Source organism: Somniosus microcephalus, chromosome 21, assembly GCF_052327205.1.
Source record: "Somniosus microcephalus isolate GS21.2 chromosome 21, FLI_Smic_1.0, whole genome shotgun sequence".
Lineage (NCBI taxonomy): Eukaryota > Metazoa > Chordata > Chondrichthyes > Squaliformes > Somniosidae > Somniosus > Somniosus microcephalus.
In genome coordinates, this window is record NC_141007.1 from 70,073,640 (window position 1) to 70,097,693 (window position 24,054).

At 43.0% G+C, this 24,054-nt stretch overlaps 1 protein-coding gene across 7 annotated transcripts in view; it reads left to right on the plus strand.

Moving 5' to 3' along the window:
* LOC147102934 (centrosomal protein of 95 kDa-like) overlaps positions 1-24,054 on the plus strand; it is a 50,529-nt gene that overhangs the window by 10,171 nt on the left and 16,304 nt on the right. For 3 of the 7 annotated variants that reach the window (XM_085963887.1, XM_085963880.1, XM_085963881.1), the window contains exons 2-12: positions 2,337-2,465; positions 2,599-2,706; positions 3,070-3,180; positions 4,437-4,554; positions 7,775-7,881; positions 8,119-8,265; positions 10,492-10,775; positions 11,768-11,825; positions 16,352-16,437; positions 18,967-19,154; positions 20,206-20,347. In XM_085963887.1, coding sequence (XP_085820013.1) covers positions 2,337-2,465; positions 2,599-2,706; positions 3,070-3,180; positions 4,437-4,554; positions 7,775-7,881; positions 8,119-8,265; positions 10,492-10,775; positions 11,768-11,825; positions 16,352-16,437; positions 18,967-19,154; positions 20,206-20,347 — 1,478 coding nt within the window. The remainder of the gene's footprint in view (positions 1-2,336; positions 2,466-2,598; positions 2,707-3,069; positions 3,181-4,436; positions 4,555-7,774; positions 7,882-8,118; positions 8,266-10,491; positions 10,776-11,767; positions 11,826-16,351; positions 16,438-18,966; positions 19,155-20,205; positions 20,348-24,054) is intronic. The other 4 variants (XM_085963884.1, XM_085963885.1, XM_085963883.1 and 1 more) reach the window with 4 other exon arrangements.

Sequence of the window (24,054 nt, forward strand, 5' to 3'; positions counted from 1 at the left end):
TTAAATTGCAAGAAGTACAAATAAATCGCTGGTTCACCTGGAATGGGTGTTTGGGGCCCTGGACAATGGGAAGGGTGGAGGTAAAAGGGCAAGTGTTGCATCTCCTGCGCTTGCACAGGAAGGTGCCTTGGGAAGTAGAGGGGGTGTTTAGGGCGATTGAGGAGTGGACCAGGGTGTCGTGGAGGGAGCGGTCCCTTCGGAATGCTGAAAGGGGAAGATGTGTTTGGTGGTGGGATCATACTGGAGATGGTGGAAATGGTTAATATTACCTGACTGGAATGTGTGTTTCCTTCTGTAGGTTCTCTTTTTTTTAAACTCTCATACCAAAAAATTGAGTTCTCTTCAGTGCTCTAATCTTCCTCGCTTGTTTATGCTGTAGGTCAGAAGATAAGTAATGTTCTAAATTGTTACTAATGTGAGCATTCTGTCATTGTAGAAGAGGCATTATTGATGACTTACCTAAATTATAACACACACAGGCTGTTCAATCCAACCAGTTGGTGTTTATCCTCCACACAAGCAGTAGTCCTAATCCCATGTGCTCGCCCTGATGGTGTAAACAGGTTATATGACAAGATCTTCTCTCTTCGCTCTATTTCTGGGAGTTGAAATAAAGGTTGTAAAGTTGTGGCACCTTTTTGTCCTTCCTCCTGTTTCTCTTATTTTCGGTAGGACTTGCTAAATTATTTGATTGATTGGTGAATCCTTGGAAAGGCTTGGGAAGTGGGTAAGCAAGAGGGTGTGCTTGTAAGTTGCATAGCAGGTTAAAATCCAGGAGTATCCCTACACATACTTGTGTGGGGAGAGCTCCCAAAGCTACGGCTGTTACCAAACTCTGCTTCTTTGAGCTTAAGTAACTAACGTGTCCCATGGGGAATGAGGTTGTAGTCTCTCTATATTGGGCAAACAGAAACTTGTGTGAAATATCCAGTAGTTTGGTTTGGAGACTCTTGAGCATGGCATTGGGCTTTTGAGTATGTCTGAGACCTGATTAATTAACCAAAAAAAAGTAAAACTCTTTGAGCCATTATTATTGGTATAATTTACACGTCCTTGGCTGTGTTTAAATTTACAATGCGTCACAATGCACTGCTTGCACTTTTTTTTAAAAAAGAACGTTAAAAATTGGAAATTTAGACATCAACAATTGACATCATAGCATTGAGTCATAGAAACATAGAAGATAGGAGCAGGAATAGGCCATTCGGCCCCTCGAGCCTGCTCCACCATTCAATGAGATCATGGTTGATCATCCAAACTCCGTACCCTGTCCCTGCCTTCTCCCCATATCCCTTGATCCCTTTAGCCTTAAGAAATATATCTAACTCCTTCTTGAATATATTTAATGAATTGGTCTCGACTGCCTTCTGTGGTAGAGAATTCCACAGGTTCACCACTCTCGGTGAAGAAATTCCTCCTCATCTCTGTCCTAAATGGCTTACCCCTTATCTTTAGACTGACCCCTGGTTCTGGACTCCCCCGCCATCGGGAACATCCTTCCTGCATCTAGTCTGTCTAGTCCTGTTAGAATTTTATAAGTTTCAATGAGATCCCCTCTCATTCTTCTAAACTCCAGCGAGTATAAGCCCAATCGACCCAATCTCTCCTCGTACGTCGTTCCTGCCATCCCAGGTATCAGTCTGGTGAACCTTCGCTGCACTCCCTCCATGGCAAGAACATCCTTCCTCAGATAAGGCGACCAAAACTGCACACAATATGCAAGGTGTGGTCTCGCCAAGGCCCTGTACAACTGCAGCAAGACATCCTTGTTCCTGTACTCAAACCCCCTCGCTACGAAGGCCAACATACCATTTGCATTCAGCGACTGGTGCACAAGGACACCCAGGTCTCGTTGCACTTCCCCTTCTCCCAATCTATTGCCGTTCAGATAATAATCTGCCTTCCTGTTTTTGCCACCAAAGTAGATAACCTCGCATTTATCCACATTATACTGCATCTGCCATGCATCTGCCCAATCAACCAACCTGTCCAAATCATACTGGAGTTTCTCGGCATCCTCCTCACAGCACACGCACCCACCCAGCTTTGTGTCATCTGCAAATTTGAATGTGCTTCAGAGGGCGTCAATCATTTGAAACTTTTACAAACCTATTCTCTCACTGATCTCGTTCCTAAAAGTATAGTTATATATTTTTTAAAAGGTTACACCTTGTCCCAGTAAGCTTTGTGTTCTTGTGGAAAATTGTAGATGCCACCTTGTTAATTTAATTTAATCTGTCTTGCATCTACCTGTCCACAGGTATATTCTTCACATCGTACCACAAAAAAATGTATTGTACACTAATATTGCTCTGTTTTTCTGCCCCTCTTCCTAGATTGGATTATTGTTGCCAATAATCTCCTTGGCAAGTGCCATATTAATCGGAGAGTGACAAAGCTCTGTGAGTGTGATGCAAGTGTATTTATTGCTCTTTATGAAGCTATTCTCGGGGAAAAGGTCCCAGGTAAGTGAGCCACAATTGATAATTTGTAATAAAGAAACCCGGTTCAGTACCGTAGCAGTTTCAAAGGTTTGGCTTGCTGTGCTGCTGTATGTTAATCAGCAAAATTTGCATGTAACCTTTTAATCTATTACAGATTACATAGCTACTCCCAAAAATCAGGAAGATGATGCCCATAACGTGCAGGCAGTGATCGATTCACTGGCTTTGGACTACTTACAAATCAGTTTGTCACACATAACCGGTCAGTAATAAACAAAGCAACTTTATATCTCAAAATGGAAAATATGCTTTGACGCAAAGTTCACACAGCTTCAGTTGTATGCAGAGAATGGGTGACTTGTGTTGTGTTCATGTGTTAAGGCTGTGGGTGTTCAGAATTTGTTTGTGTTCTGGGGTCGATTTCATGGCACTAGTGGCAACACTGAAACAACTGTGTGCAAGGTTTTGCATCCACAGTTGCTTCCAAGTAATGTTTGTGAGAATTAAAATGTTTGCTTCGAATCCTGGGAATAACAATATAACGTTAGGGTGAAACTGAAAAGTAATTTGTCTACAATAATCCAAGTAAATTAGTGCCTCTTTCCTTTCCCCCTCTCTTGCCCAGGAGAGAATATTATTCAGAATGACAAAGAAAGCATCCAGAATCTGTTGGAAATCTTTGATGGTTTACTGGAATACCTCACAGAACAGATAAGTGAGGCCTCCTCCCAGCATGGTAAGTACTTGTGATTTTATAAACTGAGCAGAACAACTATCTTCCTAGTTTGACTTTAATCTTTGAAAAGACTCACTTTAATCAGTGTAACCAGCTGATCACACCAGTTTCTATGACATAACTTAAACACCTGAGCCTTGACCTGTTGTACTTTCTGCAACTGATGGGTACTGCAAGCAATTGAGTGCTTTATCCTTCTGAAATTTAACAATTGTTGTTTGAAAGTTTACCAGATACTGATTTTTAGTTTGGACAGACTGTCATTTTATTTTATCCAGTTGGTTACTGAGCTAAAAACAGGAAATGCTGGAAATACTCAGCCGGTCAGGCAGCATCTGTGGAGAGAGAAACCGAGTTACTGTTTCAGGTCGATGACCCTTCGTCAGAACTGGAAAAAGCTGGAGATGGAACAGGTTTTTAAGCAAGTGTAGGGGCAGGGAAAGGGGGGGGGGTGGAGGAAAGAACAAAAGGGAAGGTCATCTGGAGCCATCTTTTGTTTCTTAACTTGTCCCATTACTATCCCCTTTTGCCTTGCACCATCTCTTAATCTCTCCTGCCTGCCAGCCTATCACAGACCTTCCCTTTTGTTCTTTCCTCCCCTTCCCCAACCCCCCCGCACTTGCTTAAAAACCTGTTCCATCTCCAGCTTTTTCCAGTTCTGACGAAGGGTCATCGACCTGAAACGTTAACTCTGTTTCTCTCTCCACAGACGCTGCCTGACCTGCTGAGTATTTCCAGCATGTTCTGTTTTTATTTGATTTCCAGCATCCGCAGTATTTTGCTTTTGTATTAGTTACCGAGCTATACTGACATGGGAAGCTACAGATTTGATCGACGGTCTGCACTGAAATGGCAATAGGGGTGGTACAATTGGCCTCGATACCCCTGGTTAGGAAATGGAAATTTGGTGATGGTTCCTGCTCCAAGTTGCTAACCAGCAACCTTGCCTGAAAACCTATGTATGCATACATCTGGTGAGAACAGCATTGGTCTCCGCTGTAATGCTCCATGTAGTCAAATAACCTGTTAAGGCTCACGTGAATAGTGACCAATTGGGTGAGGTACCAAAGCATGACTGGCACCGTGCAATTGTACTTCAGCATGACGTTAAGGCCTTTAGGAGGGGAGGAGGAAAACATTTGCAAGAGGAAAAATTAATAAAATCATTTATTTCCTTTTTTATTTTGGTAAATACAAAAGATGCACATGGTTTGACTTTTCCCTTCTCTAATATGATTTGTTATATTTTTAAATAGGTGATCCTGACCTGCTGTCCAGTGAAGCAATATCTGTAATTAGAGGTGTACTTCAAGAGGAACTAGGGGACCCACACAAAGAGAGGTTACCTGGAGCAGGAACACATTTATCAAAAGAGTTGGGTCTATTTTCTGGATTTACAGAGTGCTCAAGTAATATTTTGCTTCCTGCAATCAAAGAAATGACTGAATTGCTTCTGTATGGCGAGCGGCAAATGATTGTGTCAGCTCGGGCTCAGTTGGTAGCCCTCTCTTCTGAGTTAGAAGGCTGCGGGTTCAAATCCTGCTCCAAGGCATGAGCACACAACCTAGGCTTTCACTTAAAATGTAATACTGAGTGAGTACTGCAATGTCAGAAGTGCAACCTTTTAAATTGGATTTTAGGATGAGGCCCACCTACCTATTCAGGTGGATATAAAGTATGGCAGGGTATTAATTTTGAAGGGAGAATGGCCAGGAAGAACACCCAATGTTCCTGTCTCAACCAGCGTCACTTTAAATTTAAAAAAAAAACGAATTTGGAAATTGGCTGCTGCGTTTGACGATCGTGCTTCAGATTTTTTGACCATTTTCTACAGAAAAGGTTTGATGCAAGTTTTTTTTTAAAAAGGCTGGTCTCAGATGGTAGATGTTAGTAAGCTAGCCTTGATGTTGTTTCTTCATAGACTGTAAATAATATGGAATTTGGTGGCTTGTCTCTAATTGATCATTACTTCACACCTATTGTGTTGCAAGTCTTTTGATCTCTCTTTCTGACTAACAGTCAGGAATAAAGCAGAATTTCAAACATCTAAGTACTGTAGCAGTCTGTCTTTTGTAATACAACCTGCAGCTGAGTCAGAAAGGCCTCTGAAAAGGCAGAGAACTTAGTCAGTTTGTGAAGTAGATGACCCACCGAATGGGATAACCAAGCGTAGTGTGTAAATTATTTTCATGTTATTGCATGGAGAATAGGCTGTATCAATTTGATCTGTGAATATGATCATAACTCTTGCTCTGTACATTCAACAACAACTTGTATTTATATAGCGCCTTTAATGTAGTAAAAAGTCCAAGGCGCTTCACAGGAGTCTTATAAAACAAAATTTGACACCAAGCCACGTAAGGAGAAATTAGGGCAGATGAGGGTCAACGAGGTAGGTTTTAAGGAGCGTCTTAAAGGAGGAAAGAGTGGTAAAGAGGCGGAGAGGTTTAGGGAGGAAATTCCAGAGCTTGGGGCCTAGGCAACAAAAGGCACGGCTGCCAATAGTTGAGAGCAATTTTAAAATCTGGGTTGCTCAAGAGTCCAGAATTAGAGGGACGCAGATATCTTGGGTGGTTTGGGGGGGGGGTGGCGGGGATGTTGTGGAGCTGGAGGAGATTAGAGATGGGGAGGGGGCGCGGCCATGGAGAGATTTGAAAACCAGGATGAGAATTTTTAAATCAAGGTGTTGCTTAACTGGGAGCCAATGTAAGTCAGTGAGCACAGGGGGTGATGGGTGAACGGGACTTGGTGCGAGTTAGGACAGGGGCAGCAGAGTTTTGGATGACAAGTTTACGTAGGGTAGAACGTGGAAGGCCAGCCAGGAGTGCATTGGAATAGTCAAGTCTATAGGTAACAAAGGCATGGATGAGGGTTTCAGCAGCAGGTGAGCTGAGGCAAGGGTGGAGACGGGTGATGTTATGGAGGTGGAAATAGGCGGTCTTAGTTATGGAGCGGATCTGTGGTCGGAAGCTCATTTCAGGGTCACATATGACACCAAGGTTGTGAGCAGTCTGGTTCAGCCTCAGACAGATGCTGGGGAGAGGGATGGAGTCGGTGGCTAGGGAACGGAGTTTATGGCGGGGATTGAAGACAGTGGCTTCAGTCTTTACAATATTTAATTGGTGAAAATTTCTGCTCATCCAGTACTGGATGTCTGACAAGCAGTCTGACAATTTAGAGACAGCGGAGGGTTGAGAGAAGTGGTGGTGAGGTAGAGCTGGGTGTCTTCAGCGTACATGTGGAAACTAACGCTGTGTTTTTGGATGATGTCGCCGAGTGGCAGCATGTAGATGAGAAATAGGAGGGGACCAAGGATAGATCCTTGGGGGACACCAGAGGTAACGATGTGGGAGCGGGAAGAGCAGCTATTGCAGGTGATTTTTCTGGCAACGATTAGCTAGATCAGAATGGAACTAGGCGAGTGCAGTCCCACCCAGCTGGACGATGGTGGCGAGGTGTTGGAGGAGGATGGAGTTGTCAACCGTGTTAAAGGCTGCAGACTGGTCGAGAAGGATGAGGATAGTTTACCTTTGTCACAGTCACAAAGGATGTCATTTGTGACTGGGAGCCGTTTCGGTACTGTGGCGGGGCGGAAACCAGATTGGAGAGATTCAAACATGGAGTTGCGGGAAAGATGGGCACTGATTTGGGCAGTAGTTTGCAAGGATGGAGGGGTCAAGGGTTTTTTTTTTTGAGGAGAGGGGTGATGACGGCAGATTTGAAGGAGAGGAGTACAGTAACTGAGGAGAGAGAACTGTTAACAGTATCTGCTAACATGGGAGCCAGAAAAGGAAGTTGGGTGGTCAGCAGTTTACTGGGAATTGGGTCGAGGGAGCAGGAAGTGGGTTTCGTGGACAAGATGAGCACAGAGGTCATGAGGGGAGATCGGAGAGTAACTGGAGAAAGATGCGAGTTCAGGGCTAGGGCAGGGGGGAACCTTAGAGGAAGTTTGGCCTGGTGGGCTAGGGGAAGGAAGGGAAGTGGCAGAGGCAGCTGATCGGATGGTCTCAATCTTGGAGACAAAAGTCCATGAGCTCCTCGCACTTGTTGTTGGAGGTGCTTACCACACTGGGGAATAAAGCAACTCAGTGATTCAAATCAAGTTCACCTAATGTTAACTCAATCTGGCTTTGGAGAGATTTAACAAATTAACGTGTAAATGACACGGCTATCCAGTTCAGGTCACTCGGGGGTTCCATTGTTACACCCCCAGGTCTAGCTATCGTGCATGTAAATATGGGACAGTGAGTCGATTCCGATCAAAATAAGAAGCTCACGTCGCTTATGGGAGTGACTGACTCAGCTGAATCCAAGATGGTATCTACAGCAGACCTGAGTTTGTAACAATGGCATCATGGTGACAGCATTTCAAAACAAATTAATTGGCTGTGAAGTACTTTAGGGTGTTCTGAGGATGGGATAATGGCGCAATATAAATGCAAGTTCTTGTTTACACAAGTTTCATTTTTTTCCTGAAACATTTTGTTAAAAATTGCATTAAGTTTATGAATTATGATCTGGATTTTCTCATGCATTTAAAAATACATAGTTTTATGTATATACTGATATTTAAAATTGGTTTTAACCGGTCTAGCTCATCATCTTCTGTTCCTACTTGGGATGGAGATGGATCTGAATCGACCAATGAGCTCATCCGGCTTGGTGAATCTGCTTGTACATACAGCCAGAGAAAGAGCACAGGTAATCATTGATAAATCTTTTCAGTAAGAGGCCAGTATTGTGGTCTGTGGTTATATTGTCCCTTCTGTGTGCTTTTATATTAGAAATTTTTATTGCATTTAAAAAAAAAAAAAAAAAAAAAAAAAAAAAAATTCTCTGCCTGTTTCCATTTTTACTTTTTTATTGGAGCCTCCAATGTAATTTTAAAGCTTTTTGAAATTTTGTTTTTGGTTTTAAAAATTGCTTTCTTTTCTTGAGATCTACCTGAATTTTATCGAAATAGTGGCAAGCAATCGGAACAAAAGTTGAAGACATTGACCCAAGGGAAAAATGGGATTTGCTCTTTTCCTGCAAGTTCTGTCACTGTACCTGACACTAATCAGGAAGAAATGCTGAAACCAGGAAGTAAGTAGGAAAATAATGTTTGTTTATAAATAGCAGTGCCCTCTGGGTGGGTGACAACTTTGATTTTGTTTTGTTAAAGAATTCCTTTGCCTGTATGGAAAGTCCTCTAATTGTTTTCGCTCAGGAGGTTGTGAATTTGAATCCCATGGCTCCCACTAACAAGGCTATCTTAGATTTTTTTCCACCCTGCAGGGTGACTGCTTGTCTTCTGAGCAAAAGCAAGGACATTCTATATAAAAGCAATACTGGAGATGCTCTCGATCTAAAATAAAAACAGAAAATGTTGGAAATACTCTGCAGGTGAGGCAGCATCTGTGGAGAGAGAAACGGAGTTAACGTTTCAGGTCAATGATCTTTCATCAGAACTTGAAAAAGTTAGAGGTGCAATAGGTTTAAGCAAGTATGGAGGCAGAGAAAGGGGCAAGGGGAGGAAAGAACAAAAGGGAAGGTCTATGATGGGATGGAAGGCTGAAGTGATTAAATAACAAAAGGGATAATGGTGCAAGGCAAAAGTTAATTTTGAAATTTTCCAGTTCTGCTGAAAGGTCATTGACCTGAAACATTAACTCTGTTTCTCTCTCCACAGATGCTACCTGACCTGAGTATTTACAGCATTTTCTGTTTTTATTGAGGACATTCTATCTCCAGGGGAATGAAGAATAAACTAAACCTGCTCATCCAGCTTAAATCTAGCCACCTGAGCTCAGAGTAGAATTGATGGCAATGGATTGGGTTCTTTGGTACAGCATTCTGTTGCACCAAAGAACCTGATCCATTGCCAACAGCTTAAAGCAGTGTGACGTGCATTGCACACAAGTTGCTTGTCTCTGCTTTGCCATTGAAGGGATTTGAAATAATTTATTTTAAAGGTTTTATTTTCTCCACAATTACCCTGTAATTATTTAATATTTATTTCACATTCACAGCCCCTAGTATTGGTAATTCCCAACTTTTTGAAAAGCAGAAATCACTTGCACTTAGCAATCATAAACATTGGGCCAGATGTTGCTGTCTAAATAATGGTGAGGCTAATGGCACTTGCAGTTATTTATGTCTAAATGATACAGCAACTTCAGGCGAGGAGCAGATGCGCGGATTTGCAAAAGCTGCTGTAGGAGTTGCGTCGCTCCTCCGTTAGCTTCGTGAAAATGGCATTTCGCTATCTGCCTCGCCATTGATATGCATTGAATTTCGTGTATTTGTGTGGTAGATACGAACTAAACTTGTCACAGAAAGTTAAGTCTCAGCAGTAGTAGCATAAGTACCCTCTTAACAATGCGATAATTGTTAATTACTATCAATCGACCTCTGCCACTGAAAATTAACTATTACAAGTGTGGAGTCGTATTAATTGTTGGACATTTTAAAAATGTCAAATTAAAAAAAAAAACTCTTGCTTTTCTGTCTCTTTCCTTATCTTTTTTTCCTTTTTCTTTATTTCTGGTTACCTGATTTGACATTGAATTCACCCACTCTAATCTGCACATCCTTCTCAGTCCTTCCACTGTTTATTTCTCAATTCTTCAATCTGGTTAAGGAGATACACAGTTGGTTGACCTGCTCACTCTGGTCCCAGATGCCCTGTTTCCCTTGCAGCACTGTTATCAGCTTGCACTTTCAGTAACTTAGTGGGCAAATGTAATTAGATGCCCTGCTACAGCAGAATCTGGCCTCTGTTGGATGGCACTGACTGGATGAGCTTGGAGTGTCTGTTCCAAGCGTTTCTTTTTATCTCTAATGCTACTGTATTGTTGGTGGACTTGAGTGGGGGTCGAGTGTGCTCTATCCATCACTGCAGGCATGATGCATCCCTGGTTGCAAGCTTTCCTAATTGCAAAAACGCCTCATGTGAAGACCTGGATTAAAACATTGGTGACTATATTAAGCCTAGTACAGGGTACTGGACTTGGATGTCTAGATCGTCATTGAGGCTGGCTGATGCAAGCTACCCTGTATAGCCCATTCCACCATGCTGAAAATGTCCATCCTCTATCTGATGAGGACGCCTGGAAGGCTAAGTATAAATCACCAGGGCTCAGTACTGCATATTCAAATTATTTTTCCAGCAAATTGTGGCATGAATTTGCCACTGGAGGATCGGAGGGTCTAACTTAATGGCGTTTGTCGCAAATCTTGTCATTGCAGTGAATTATAGGCCACTAGGCCAACATTTTTTGTATTGGCCAAGTGTTTTTTAAAAAAACAAACTCTCTTTTCCTTTTAAAGGGTCTGCTGACATCTTGCCTTCCAGAAATCATTCCACTGGATTAAACACTCATGCTCTGCAGCTTGGGGAACCCATTCGGCCTGCTATTCCCTTGCAGTCTCCTTACCACCCTGCAGAATATAGATCTACAGTCCAAGGTGCGCATCTGACCAATTATCAGCCTAGCTCCCACACAGCAAATACAACATTAATAGTCAGTCAGAAAGACCAACCTAGTTCCCAGAGAAGGAGTCCGATTCTTGCAGGAGGGCAGAAAGTGGAACCAGCATCCACTGTCCATAATGTGAGTAGGCTGAAATTTTGACTACTTTTGAATACAAGTCATTACATTTGCAACCCATGTTTATGGAGCCTGCATTAAGCTTAATCTTCCTTGCACATCAACGTTTGTGCTTCCACTGTAAATGTATCTGCCACTGGATATTTGGGTTAACCATGTCAACTTGTGCACCTTTTAATTTCCACATTGATGGTACAAAAAAGGGAGAAAAAACTGCAAATTGCTGAGAATTTTAAATAAAAACAGAAAATGGCAGCTGGTCTCTCGACATCTGTAAAAAGAAAAAAACAGATTAATGTCTGGTTGTGACACTTTGAGAGCTGAAACCTGAACAAGCATTTAAGTAGGGTTTGGGGGTGAGGGAAGAGAAGTGAAAAGGGAGAGAATCAACAAATACTCTAATCACATTGGAAGTTAACGGTTGAATGATCCACAGAACTGTTTACAGTGAAGCGGGGAGCTGTTGGATAATCTAAAAGACCATCTCGGTGAAGCAGTGAAAAGATGACATTAAAAGTAATTAAGTAAGATGGTGCAAAGGCAATGAGCCTAGGGAGAGCAGCAGCAGTCTGTAAATATAAGGGGAGACAGACGCACAAAGGTTGCTTTCCTAAAACTATAATGTAAACTGGACGAATTGAGCGCAGTGTGACTCATTGCACGATGCCTTAGTGGATATACTTGCACAATATAAACGCAGCGCTAAATGTTTAGCACGTCAGAAAATGAACTTCTAAATGCAGCATTTTGAGTTTACTACTTGGCTGTTGACTGTTTTACATAAAGTGGAAGGGAGTTTGCGTTTGGATGAACATGGGAAAATGATGCATTTCTGAGATTGATGGGTTCCAAGATTGCTGTCTCAATCTTTCCTGGTGCTTATCTGTTAGTTAATGACTTTTAGATTGCTGCAATTCGCAAGCTGCTTTGAGTGAAGCAAATGCTAAATGGTCTCTTTGTTTCCTTGATGTCTTGAATTGCCCGATTATCTCAAGTTTACAGAGACAAGCGAAAAAATTCCGACAAAGATGACGCTATCCAGGTTGTCCCCAGGTGAGAATGCTGTTTACTACTTCACCTCACCATCACCTTATTTTATATATAGTCCCTGCTCCATACGTAAAGAAAGGCGTGCCAATTTTTCTTTCAAATTTGCAAAGAATTATAATTTGTTTTGTGAATTGAAAAGAAAGCACTCCAGATGATGGAAATCTGAAACAGAAAATGCTAGAAACACTCGGCAAGTCGGTCAGCATTTGTCGAGAGAATAAACATGTTAACGTTTCAGGTGTGGACCCTTCATAGAATCCTACAGCACAGAAGGAGGCCATTCAGCCTTTCACGCCTGTGCCAGCTCTTTGAAAGAGCTGTCCATTAGTCCCACACCCCAGCCTTCTCCCCATAACCCTGCAAATTAGCCCTCTTCAAGTACATGTCCGATTGCCCTTTAAAAGTTCCTGTGGAATCTGATTCCACTGCCCTTTCAGGTAGTGCGTTCCAGATCATAAACTCCCTCTGTGAAAATTTTTTTCTCCATTTCCCCTCTACTTCTTTTGCTAATTATTTTAAATCTGAGCTCTGGTTACCAACCCACTTGCCAGAGGAAACCTTTTTTCCCCTACTTACTCTGTCAATACCCCTCATTATTTTGAATAACTCTATTGGGTCTCCTCCTTGGAGCAGAGAAAGTAAAGGGAACAATCCCAGCTTCTCCAATCTCTGCACATAACTGGACTCACTCGTTCCTGGTAAACCTTTTCTGTACCCACTCCAGAGCCTTGACATCCTTCCTAAAGTGTGGTGCCCAGAATTGTACACAATACAGGAAACTTTTTTTTATCCGGCATGGACGGGACCGACGTGGTGCCGGTTCATCAAAAATTCCGGATAACCTAACGCTATAGTGAAAGATACGGAGAGCTGACAGCTCCGTATAAAGCAACAAACCCTGTTGCTTAGCAACAAGGTCGGAACAATGGCCACAAGTTGCAAGCATCTCTGTAGCTTAGCAACAGCTGCAGCCACACCCTTGCACAGCAACAGATGGAGGAACGCAAGTACAATATGAAGTAAAACCTACTCTTGAATTTTGCCGGTTAACCGAGATTTCTGGTTATTTAGGTGCCGGTAAATCGAAAGTTTCCTGTACTCCAGCTGAGGCCTAACCAAAGATTTGTAAAGGTTTAGCATAACTTGTTTTTGTATTCAATATCCCTATTTACAAAGCTAAGTATCTCCTACACTTTCTTAACCACCTTCACCAAGGAAGAGTATGCTGCATTAGATATAGTGAAGGAGGAGGTAGAGGAGATACTGGATGGGATAAGAATTGATAAAGACGAGGTACTAGAAAGGCTGGCTGTACTTAAAGTAGATAAGCCACCAGGACCGGATGGGATGCATCCTAGGACGCTGAGGGAAGTGAAGGAAGAAATCACGGAGGTACTCCCATAATCTTCCAATCCTCCTTTTAAAAACAGGGTGGTGACAGAGGACTGGAGAATTGCAAATGTTACACCCTTGTTCAAAAAAGGGTGTAAAGATAAACCCAGCAACTACAGGCCAGTCAGTTTAACCTCGGTAGTGGGGAAGCTTTTAGAAACAATAATCAGGGACAAAATTAACAGTCACTTGGACAAGTGTGGATTAGTTAAGGAAATCCAGCATGGATTTGTTACGTGTTTAACCAACTTGCTCGAGTTTTTTGATGAGGTAACAGAGGGTTGATGAGGGCAATGCAGTTGACGTGGTGTACGTGGATTTCCAAAAGGCGTTTGACAAAGTGCCACATAATAGGCATGCCAGCAAAGTTGAAGCCCATGGAATAAAAGTGACAGTGGCAGCATGGATACGAAATTGGCTAAGTGAAACAGAGTAGTGGTGAACGGTTGTTTTTCAGACTCGAAGGTATACAGTGGTGGTCCCCAGGGGTCAGTACTAGGACCACTGCTTTTCTTGATATATATTAATGAATTGGATGTGGGTGTACAAGGCACAATTTTAAAATTTGCAGATGTCACAAAACTTGGAAGTATAGTGAACAGTGAGGAGGATAGTGATGGACTTCAAGAGGACATAGACAGGCTGGTGAAATGGGCGGACATGTGGCACATGAAATTTAATGCAGAAAAGTGCGAAGTGATGTATTTTGGTAGAAAGAATGAGGCGAGTAAATATAAACTAAAGGGGGTGCATGAACAGAGACCTGGGGGTATACATGCACAAATCACTGAAGGTGGCAGGGCAGGTTGAGAAAGCAGTTCACAAAGCTTACGGGATCCTGAGCTTCATGAATAGAGGCATAGAGTACAAAAGCGTGGAAATTATGATGAACCTGTATAAAATGGTGGATCGGCCTCAACTGGAGTATTGAATCTAATTCTAGACACCGCACTTTAGGAAGGATGTGAAGGCCTTGGAGCGGGTGCAGAAAATATTTACGAGAATGATTCCAGGGATGAGGGACTTCAGTTGTGTGGATAGACAGTTATGTGGGGTTGTTCTCCTTAGAGCAGAGGAAATTTGATAGAGGTGCTCAAAATCATGAGGGGTCTGGACAGAGTAGATAGAGAGAAACTGTTCCCATTGGCAGAAGGTCGCGAACCAGAGGACACAGATTTCCGGTGATTGACATAAGAACCAAAGACGACAAAAGAAACTTTTTTACTCGGCGAGTGGTTAGGATCTGGAACGCGCTGCCTGAAAGGGTGGTGGAGGCAGACTCAATCATGGCTTTCAAAAAGGAATTGGATAAGTACCTGAAAGAAAAACATTTGCAGGGAAAGGACAGGGGAGTGAGACTAGCTGAGGTGCTCTTGCAGAGAGCTGGCACGGGCTCGACGGGCCGACTAGCTTTTTTTCTGTGCTGTAACCATTCTATGATTCTCAACTTGCCCTGCCACCTTCAAAGATTTGTGAATATGCACCCCCAGATCCATCTGTTCTTGCAACCCCCTCAAAATCATACCATTTAGATGGTACCTTCGTCAGAACAGGTGAGGTTTCAGTTCTAGTGAAAGGTTCACACCTGAAATGTTAACTTGTTTGTTCTCCCCACTTTTTTTTGGGGTGTTCTTGTTTTAATTTTTTTTACATTAGACTGCTGACTGTGCCAGCCATGGCTCAGTGGTAGTATTTTCTCCTTTGAGTCAGACAGTTGTTGGTTCAAGCCCCACTCCAGAGACTTGAGCATGCAATCTAGGCTGACACTCCAGTGCAGTACTGAAGGAGTGGCGTGGCCAATGTTTAGTCCCTCAAGCAATGTTCCTGTTAAGCTGGGCGGTTGTGCAGCGGTTTGGAGGCTCCACGCAGGCCACTCGACAGTTTTACAACGGAAAAACCGCGCATGCGCGGAAATTTGAATGGGCCACGCAACCTGTTTTAAAAAAAAAAAAAAAAAAAAAATTTTTTTTAAATCAGAGGTATCATTGCCCTCAACCAACATCACCAAAACAAATTATCTGGTCATTTATCGTAATGCTGTTTGTGGGACCTTGCTGTGCACAAATTGGTTGCTGCAGTAGTTCTCTACATTACAACAGTGCCTATACTTCAAGAGTACTTCATTGGCTGTGAAGGGCTTTGTGATGTTCTGAGGTTGTGAAAGGCCCTATATAAATGCAAGTTTGATCTTTTCTTTCTATTCTTGGTGGGAAATCAGCCTGAGAATAGTTATTGAGTAAGACAGTGAGGGAACTGAATTAAAATCCGGCATTGTTACTAACTTCCAGCTTGTTGCAGTGGGCTCATCCTTTTGAACTCCTTGGGTCCTTTTTCTGTTTCGCCCCCACATGCCCACCCCATTGATATGAACCCAGTCTCGCTTTTTGAAACAAAATACTGAGTTTGACCACTGAGATGCTGCTATCGTCAGTGGAGCGCAGTGGCACCAAACACTGGCGTGGTGAGCCACTGATTCATTTTTTGCATGCAAGCATACTGCTCGAGTTCCTGATCTTGGCTGCACTTTTGTACGAGACACTTGAGTGGCATGGCACTTGATGTGATACTTTGCATTGCCCCAAGTAGTCTACGCAAAGTGTTGTCTCTGCTGCAGTTTATGCATGCTTCAGGGAAACCAGCTGAAATCAAGTCTAATCCAGCCATTTCATGCTCCTTTTCACATTTTCCATCTGGTTTCCTGAAGACGGTAACTCGGTGTGGTTCAACAGGTAGCAGCAACTCTCTCTTACCTCAACCAAGTGGCTGTCCATCACATGCGAGCCTGTACACTGAGAGCTGACAGCTTTACAACTGCAAAGTCTCAGCTGAGCTTTATCCTTACAACCATGTGTGTGTGTATACATCCAGCAGGTGGCGGTGATGATGAATGGGCTCCCCATCCCTATCCTGGGATACTGGCCCAGCTGCACGGTTCTGCCCATGAACCTGAACTAACCTACGACAAGTTTGGACATGTCTGTTCTGTATATGGCTATGTGCCATTTAATAACTGAGCTGTGGAATGGGGGGGCTGGTGGGGGATGGAGTCTTAAGTGATGCTTAATTGCACAAAATATTTTTTTAAATCCTTAAATGGTTTGTTCCAATTAATGTGTATTTATTTTTCCTTTTGGTAGATTCCATAAAAGAAGATGCATTGCAGGAGTCTCAATTGGCAGGACATGGTACAGAGAGGCATCAAGAATCACAGAGCACTATAGCAGTTAGTATTGCACCTTCTAAAGTTTCAGAACCTTTTAACTTAGATTTTTAAATCTCAGTATTTTGCTGTTAGTTAAATGTGTATATGTGAACTTGCAACAAATGCAATACCATGATGTATTTTGACTCCGTGATTTGGGTGTTTGTAGCTTTAGGGATAGAATGCAAACCTCTGGAAATAAGTTAGCTTGTACAAAGCACTGATTCACCCCCAACCTAGAATACTGCTACATCATTACATAAATTTAAAACAGAAATAGACAGTTTCCTAGAAGTAAAGGGAATTAAGGGTTACGGGGAGTGGGCAGGAATTTGGACATGAGCCTAGGTTCGGATCGGTCATGGCCCTGTGGGTAGCGGAGCGGGCCCAGGGGCCGTGTAGCCTGATCCTGCTCCTATTTCGTGTGTCTAATTCTGTTAGATTCAGGAGATGGTTCTGTGATAGTGGATTGTCGGCTAGGATCAGATCAGCCATGATCTTATTGAATGGCGGAGCATGCTCGAGGGGCCGATTGGCCTACTCCTGCTCCTATTTCTTATGTTCTTATGTTCATTCTGGGTTCTGTACCTATGTCCTGGTCTTGAAGAAACTACAAAGAAGGAAACTAAGTTGATAAATGGGATTAGGTACTGTAATGTTAATAACATAATTACGAGTCTCCCAAGCAGTTGTAGTGGAGTGCCATTTATTCAGTCCTGACTCTGTCCCCTAGTCCAGTACCTCAAGCATGGCCAAGATGGCGTTGGATCCCACCCCCGGATATGACGTCAGCCATCAACCAGCTGTCAATCAAACCCCGCTGTCTTTACGACAGCTACGGTTATCCGTACAGGTACCTGAACTATGGGGGGGAAAAACTAAGGTATTAAAGATGTTTACACTAGGTGAAAAGGATTATTTTGAGGTAAGTTAAGATCTTAAATAAGGGAATAGATAAATTAGATCCCACAGAGATGTTCAAAAGCAACACAAGCTCTAGGACATGGAGACATGAATTCAAAATTAGATGAGAAAAGGTGATTATGAAGTTAAGATTTATCTTCTTCATGCAGAGGGTGGTAAATGAGGAGACAGTTGGGAGTGCAGGATGTTATGAATTTTAAGAGGGTAATAAATATGTATTTAGGAGACTAGGCTATTGGAGGGTATCCAAGGTATAGGGCATCTGTAACCAATGTGGTCTCCTCTACATTGGGGAGACCAAATGCAGATTGGGTGACTGCTTTGCTGAACACCTCTGTTCATTCTGCAAGTGTGACTGAGCTTCTGGTCACTTGCCATTTTAATTCTCTGTCCCACTCCCATTTTGACCTCATACACTGTTCCAATGAAGTTCAATGGAAGCTCGAGGAACAGCACCTCATCGTTAGGCACTTTATAACCTTCCGGACTCTCAATTGAGTTCAACAATTTCAAATACATAACCACTGCTCCCTTTTTTTTCGGACAGCTGGTGTTGGTAATGGCTCTGCTGTTGCCATTTACACCACCTCTAGACCCATCTTTTGTTTCTTTTACCTGTTCTATTATCATCCCTCTTTGCCTTGCACCATCATCCTTTTATCATTTAATCACTTCTGCTTTCCACCATATCACCTTCCCTTTTGTTTTCCTCCCCTTCCCCCACCCCTTTACCTGCCTCTCTACTTGTTTAAACACTGGTAATCTCTAGCCTTTTTCCGTTGTGATGAAAATTCATCGACCTGAAACGTTAACTTCGTTTCCCCTTCCACAGATGCTGCCTGACCCGCTGAGTATTTCCAACATTTTCTCTCATATTTTACCTTTTGGAACTGGGACTGGTCTGATGGCTGGAAATAGTCTTTTCTGATCCTGTACACTCGTATCCTCCTGAGGAAATTGAGAGAGAGATATTGGACTAGATCTAAAGGTCACTGCTGTCCTATACCACTTTACTTTGTAGACCTTCCAATAGCCTTGTCTCCTGGGGGAGGGGATTGATGGTGGGATTAGCTGAGGTATGCACCATGAATAACTATGATCATATGGAACATTTGTGATTGACTCACTGAATCAGGAGCAAGGTGAATTTCCCATTTTTTGTTGTTGACATTGGTCAGTTTTATTTTTTGGCCTTTTCTTTCCCCAGCCCAGGAGTTAGCATTGCTAGTACCTTAGTCTTTCCCCATTTATCAACTTGGTTGCCATCTTTTATAGTTTCTTCAAGGCCAGGATGTCCCTATCTGTGGTACAGCACTAGTAGGCTGGTGCAAGCACTGATGAGCCTGTTGATCATGATAAAAGACAAATGCTGTGGTCACTGGGAATTTAGAATCTTGCGTTGTCTTTTTTTTGGTTTTTTTTCTGTAATGTTACCACCACCTGGCCTGACACCTTAGCTAAGAGAGTGGGACTTCTCCCAGCTACCTGACCACGAGGAGGTGAAGGGCCCTGTCCAGGCCTCACTCCCCTATGTTTGAAGCTGACGAACACATGCTACAACTCTAGTCTAGTAAAACTGTGTTTAACAATGCTATTGAGGTTTCTTCCCCCCTCCTTATACTGCAGAACTCCATCAATGTACAGAAACGAGTTGCATTCCAAACCCAGACGGACATCCGATTTATGACCATGCAGAGTAAAACAGACCAGTGGAATACAGTTTTGGAAGAAGATGGGGAGACTAACCAGTGGGAGGCTTCAGCAACACTGGACTCCAACCAGCATGACTTCAGGAGTGATAGTCCTCTTTCAATGTATGTTTGACATGGTGTATTTGTTCATAGCATTGCAAAGTATCTGGTGACATCAAAGAAAATAGTTGCATTTATACACATGACCTCCAGATGTCCCAAAGCATTTCCCAGCCAATAAAGTACTTGAAGTGTAGTCACAGTTCTAATATAGGGAAACACGGCAGCCAATTTACATACAAGGTCCCACGAACAGAAATTTTCACCTGATAATCTGTGTTAGCGATGTTGGTTGAGGAATAGATATTGGCCAGGATACCAGAAGAACTCACTTGTTCTTCGAAATAGTGCTATGGGATCTTTTATGTCCACCCGAGAGGGCAGAAGGTTTAGCATCTCATCTGAAAGACGGCACCTCTCCAGTGCAGCACTCCCTCAGTATTGCACTGAAGTGTCAGCCTGGATTATGTGCTCAAGTCACTGGACTGGGGTTTGAACCCACGGCCTTCAGACATATAGGGGAGAGTGCTACCCACTGAGCCATGGTGCCATATCTTGGTCCTTTAAACCATTAAAAAAAAAATACAAGTTGGGTGGGAAAGAAAAATAGGTTGCACCCTGGCTTGGAACCCTGTTTACTTTTCACCTCTTGCCACCAAATCCAGCCCAGATTGCAAGGACAAAACTCTTCTCCTTTTGACGGCCCTAAGGATACTAAGAGACTGAGTTTGTGTCCTTCTCAACCCAGTTCCTCATGTGCATGCGCAGCACAAAACTATCATTTTAATTTGGCCACTTGCTCGGAAATTGTACAAGGATAGCTTGATTGGGGAACTCTCACTGTGGCTGGGGTCTCGTCATAACTTTAAGGCACAATAGAACAATTACTCCTCTACATCTAACCTGGACTTGATGGTGATACTAGATGCCAAAAGTAAAGAATTTAGTAGCGCAGACATCACAGCCTCGATGACTAGAAAATTCCACCAACAAGACAGACGTTAAGCAGTAGGGTTCGATTTTAAGTGTTTAAAATTGACCCCTGAGATTGTATGAAAATGCTACAGTCTCCAATCTTTTATAAAAGTAATTGGAACTTCTTCACTTTCTGTAGTAACCGTAAAGATCAAAGTGATCTCAGCGCTTCATTTAGAGATGGATCTCTTTCTCGCCGAAGAGCACAGAATATTCTCGCAGAAGAGGAGCTGCATGAGGTGTCTGAAAAGCTGTCGCAAAAGCTGCATCAACTTGATGTGGTAAGGCTTGCATTCAAAAAGCTGTGTGAGAGGAATGTCACTTCCTGCAACTAGTCAAGTATGATTTGCCTTTTGTAAATCCATGTTGACTTTGTCTGATCCTGTCACTGTTTTCCAAGTGCTCTGCTATTACATCTTTTATAATGGACTCTAGCATTTTCCCCACTACTGATGTCGGGCTTACCGGTCTATAATTCCCTGTTTTCTCTCTACCACCTTTTTTGAAAAGTGGGGTAACATTAGCTACCCTCCAATCCATGGGAACTGTGCCAGAGTCTATAGAATTTTGGAAGATGACCAGCAATGCATCTACTATTTCTAGGGCCACTTCCTTAAGTATCCTAAGATGTAGATTATCAGGCCCTGGGGATTTATCAGCCTTCAATCCCGTCAATTTCCCTAACACCATTTCCCTACAAATACTGATTTCATTCAGTTCCTCCCTCTCATTAGACCCTATGTTCGCCGACATCTCGGAGGTTATTTGTGTCCTCCTTTTGTGAAGACAGAACCAAAGTATGTATTTAATTGGTCAGCCATTTCTTTGTTCCCCATTATAAATTCCCCTGATTCTGACTGCAAGGGACCTACGCTTGACTTCACCAATCTTTTTTTTCTCTTCACATATCTATAGAAGCTTTTACAGTCAATTTATATGTCCCCTGCAAGCTTACACTCATACACTATTTCCCCCCTCTTAATTAATCCTTTTGTCCTCATTTGAATCCTAAACTGCTCCCAATCCTCAGGTTTGCTGCTTTTTCTGGCCAATTTATATGTCCTCTCCTTGGATCTTATGCTATCCCTAATTTCCCTTGTTAGCCACGGTTGCGACACCTTTTTTGTTTTATTTTTATGCCAGACAGGGATGAACAAATTCTGTAGTTCATCCATGCGATCTTTAAATGTTTGCCATTGCCTATCCACCGTCAACCCTTTAAGTAACATTCCCCAATCCATCTAGCCAACTCGCGCCTCATACCCATCATAGTTTCCTTTATTTAAATTCAGGACCCTAGTCTCTGAGTCAACTACTTCATTCTCCATCTTAATGAAGAATTCTATCATATTATGATCGCTCCTCCCCAAGGGGCCTTGCACAACAAGATTGCTAATCAATCCTTTCTCATTACATAATACCCAGTCTAAGATGGCCTGCTCTCTGGTTGGTTCCACGACATATTGGTCCAGGAAACCATCCCGTAGACACTCTTCCTCCTCCACAGTATTGTTACTAATTTGGTTAGCCCAATCTGTATGTAGATTAAAGTCACCCATGATAACTGCTGTGCCCTTATTGCATGCGTCTCTAATTTCCTGTTTAATGCCATCCCCAACCTCCGCATTACTGTTTGTAGGTCTGTATACAACTCCTACTAACGTTTTCTGCCCCTTGGTATTTCTCCGCTCTACCCATACAGATTCCACATCATCAGAGCTAATATCCTTCCTTACTATTGTGTTAATTTCCTCTTTAACCAGCAATGCTACCCCACCTCCTTTTCCTTTTCGCCTGTCCTTCCTGAATATTGAATACCCCTGGATGTTGAGTTCCCAGACTTGGTCACCCTGGAGCCATGTCTCCGTGATCCCAATTATATCATGTCCGTTTACATCGATTTGCGCAGCTAATTCATCCACCTTATTACGAATGCTCCTTGCATTAAGACACAAAGCCTTCAGGCTTGTTTTTTTAACACTCTGTCCTTTTAGAATTATTATTTAATGTGGCCCTGTTTGATTTACACACTTGATTTCTCTGCCTTCCACTTTTGCTTTTCTCCTTCCTGTCTTTTGCTTCTATCCTTGCTTCCCTTTCCTCTGTCTCCCTGCACAGGTTCCCAACTCCCTGCCATTTTAGTTTAAACCCTCCCCAACAGCACCAGCAAACACTCCCCTTAGGACATCGGTCCTGGTCCTGCCCAGGTGCAAACCGTCCGGTTTGTACTGGTCCTACCTCCCCCAGAACCGGTTCCAATGTCCCAGGAATTTGAATCCCTCCCCCTTGCACCATTCCTCTAGCCACGTATTCATCTGAAATATCCTTCTATTTCTACTGACTCGCACGTGGCACTGGTAGCAATCCTGAGATTACTACCTTTTTGAGGACCTATTTTTTAATTTACCTCCTAACTCCCTATATTCAGCTTTTAGAACCTCATCCCGTTTTTTACCTATATTGTTGAAACCTATATGCACTACGACAACTGGCTGTTCACCCTCCCCCTCCAGAATGCCCTGCAGCCGCTCCGAGACATCCTTGACCCTTGTACCAGGGAGGCAACATACCACCCTGGAGTCTCATTTGCAGCCGCAGAAACGCCTATCTACTCCCCTTACAATAGAATCCCCTATCACTATAGCTCTCCCGCTCTTTTTCCTCCCGTCCTGTGCAGCAGAACCACCCATGGTGCCAGGAAGTTGGCTACTGCTGCCTTCCCCTGAAAAGCCATCTCCCCCAACAATATCCAAAGCGGTATATCTGTTTGAGGGGGGGTGGCCACAGGGGACCCCTGCACTACCTGCCTGTGCCTACTACTCTGCCTGGCGGTCACCCTTCCTGACTGTGCAGCCTTTACCTGCGGTGTGACCAACTCCCTAAACGTGCTATCCATGATGTCCTCAGCATAGCGAATGCTCCAGTATGTATCCATTCGCAGCTCCAGCACCGCAATGTGGTCTGCCAGTAGCTGCAGCTGGATACACTTCCTGCACACATGGTCGTCAGGGACACAGGAAGTGTCCCTAATTTACCACATAGTGCAGGAGGAGCATGCCACGGGGCTGAGCTGTGCTGCCATGACTTACCCTTTAATTAATTCAAATTAAAATAAATCAAATCAATACCACTAACAATACCATTAATTACACTACAATTAAATTATATACTCAAGGGCCCTTGTTCACTAGCACTCCCCGCTACACAACAGAGACCCTAGAAACTATAAACCACAAAGATTAAGTTTGGAAGAAAGAGAGAAATACTCAATTAGTGTCTAACCAGTCAAAATTAATGTTTGACAAAAAAATAATGGCCCTGTCGGTGAGGTCTGTCCTTTTTGAGTCCGGCCACTAGCTGGAATGTTGCATAGCAGAAAGGCCGCATGAGTCCCCATCTCTCGGAAGCCCCACTGGCACGGTCTGTGCTGATTGTGACAGACAGTCCTGCCATCCTGATGGAGAGAGGTGGGGAATGCCAAATGGGAAATCAAGTAAAGCTGCTGCTGCTTTTTTTTTGTTCCAAGAAACTTCTCCTTTTATACTGCCATAGGTAATGTCTGACACTGATGTCTGGAGGTTTGTGTGTATCTGTCATGTTTCAGAAATTGACCAGAAAGCATACAAACTGGATAAATAGAGGCATAGACCACAAAAGCAAGGAAGCTATGCTAAACCTTTTTATAAATCACTGGTTAGGCCCCAGCTAGAGTATTGAGTCCAATTCTGGGCATCACACTTTAGGAAGAATGTCCAGGTCTTCGAGAGGGTGCAGAGGAGATTTACTAGAAAGGTACCAGTGATGAAAGACTTTAGTTACATGGCGAGACTAGAGACACTGGGGTTTTTCACAATGACAGGGTTAAGGGGAGATTTGATAGAGGTGTTCAAAATCATCAAGGGGTTTTGATAGTTTCTCCTTATTTCTCTGTTTCCAGCGGCGGAAGGACCAGAGGACAGGTTTAAGATCATTGGCAAAAGAGCCGTAT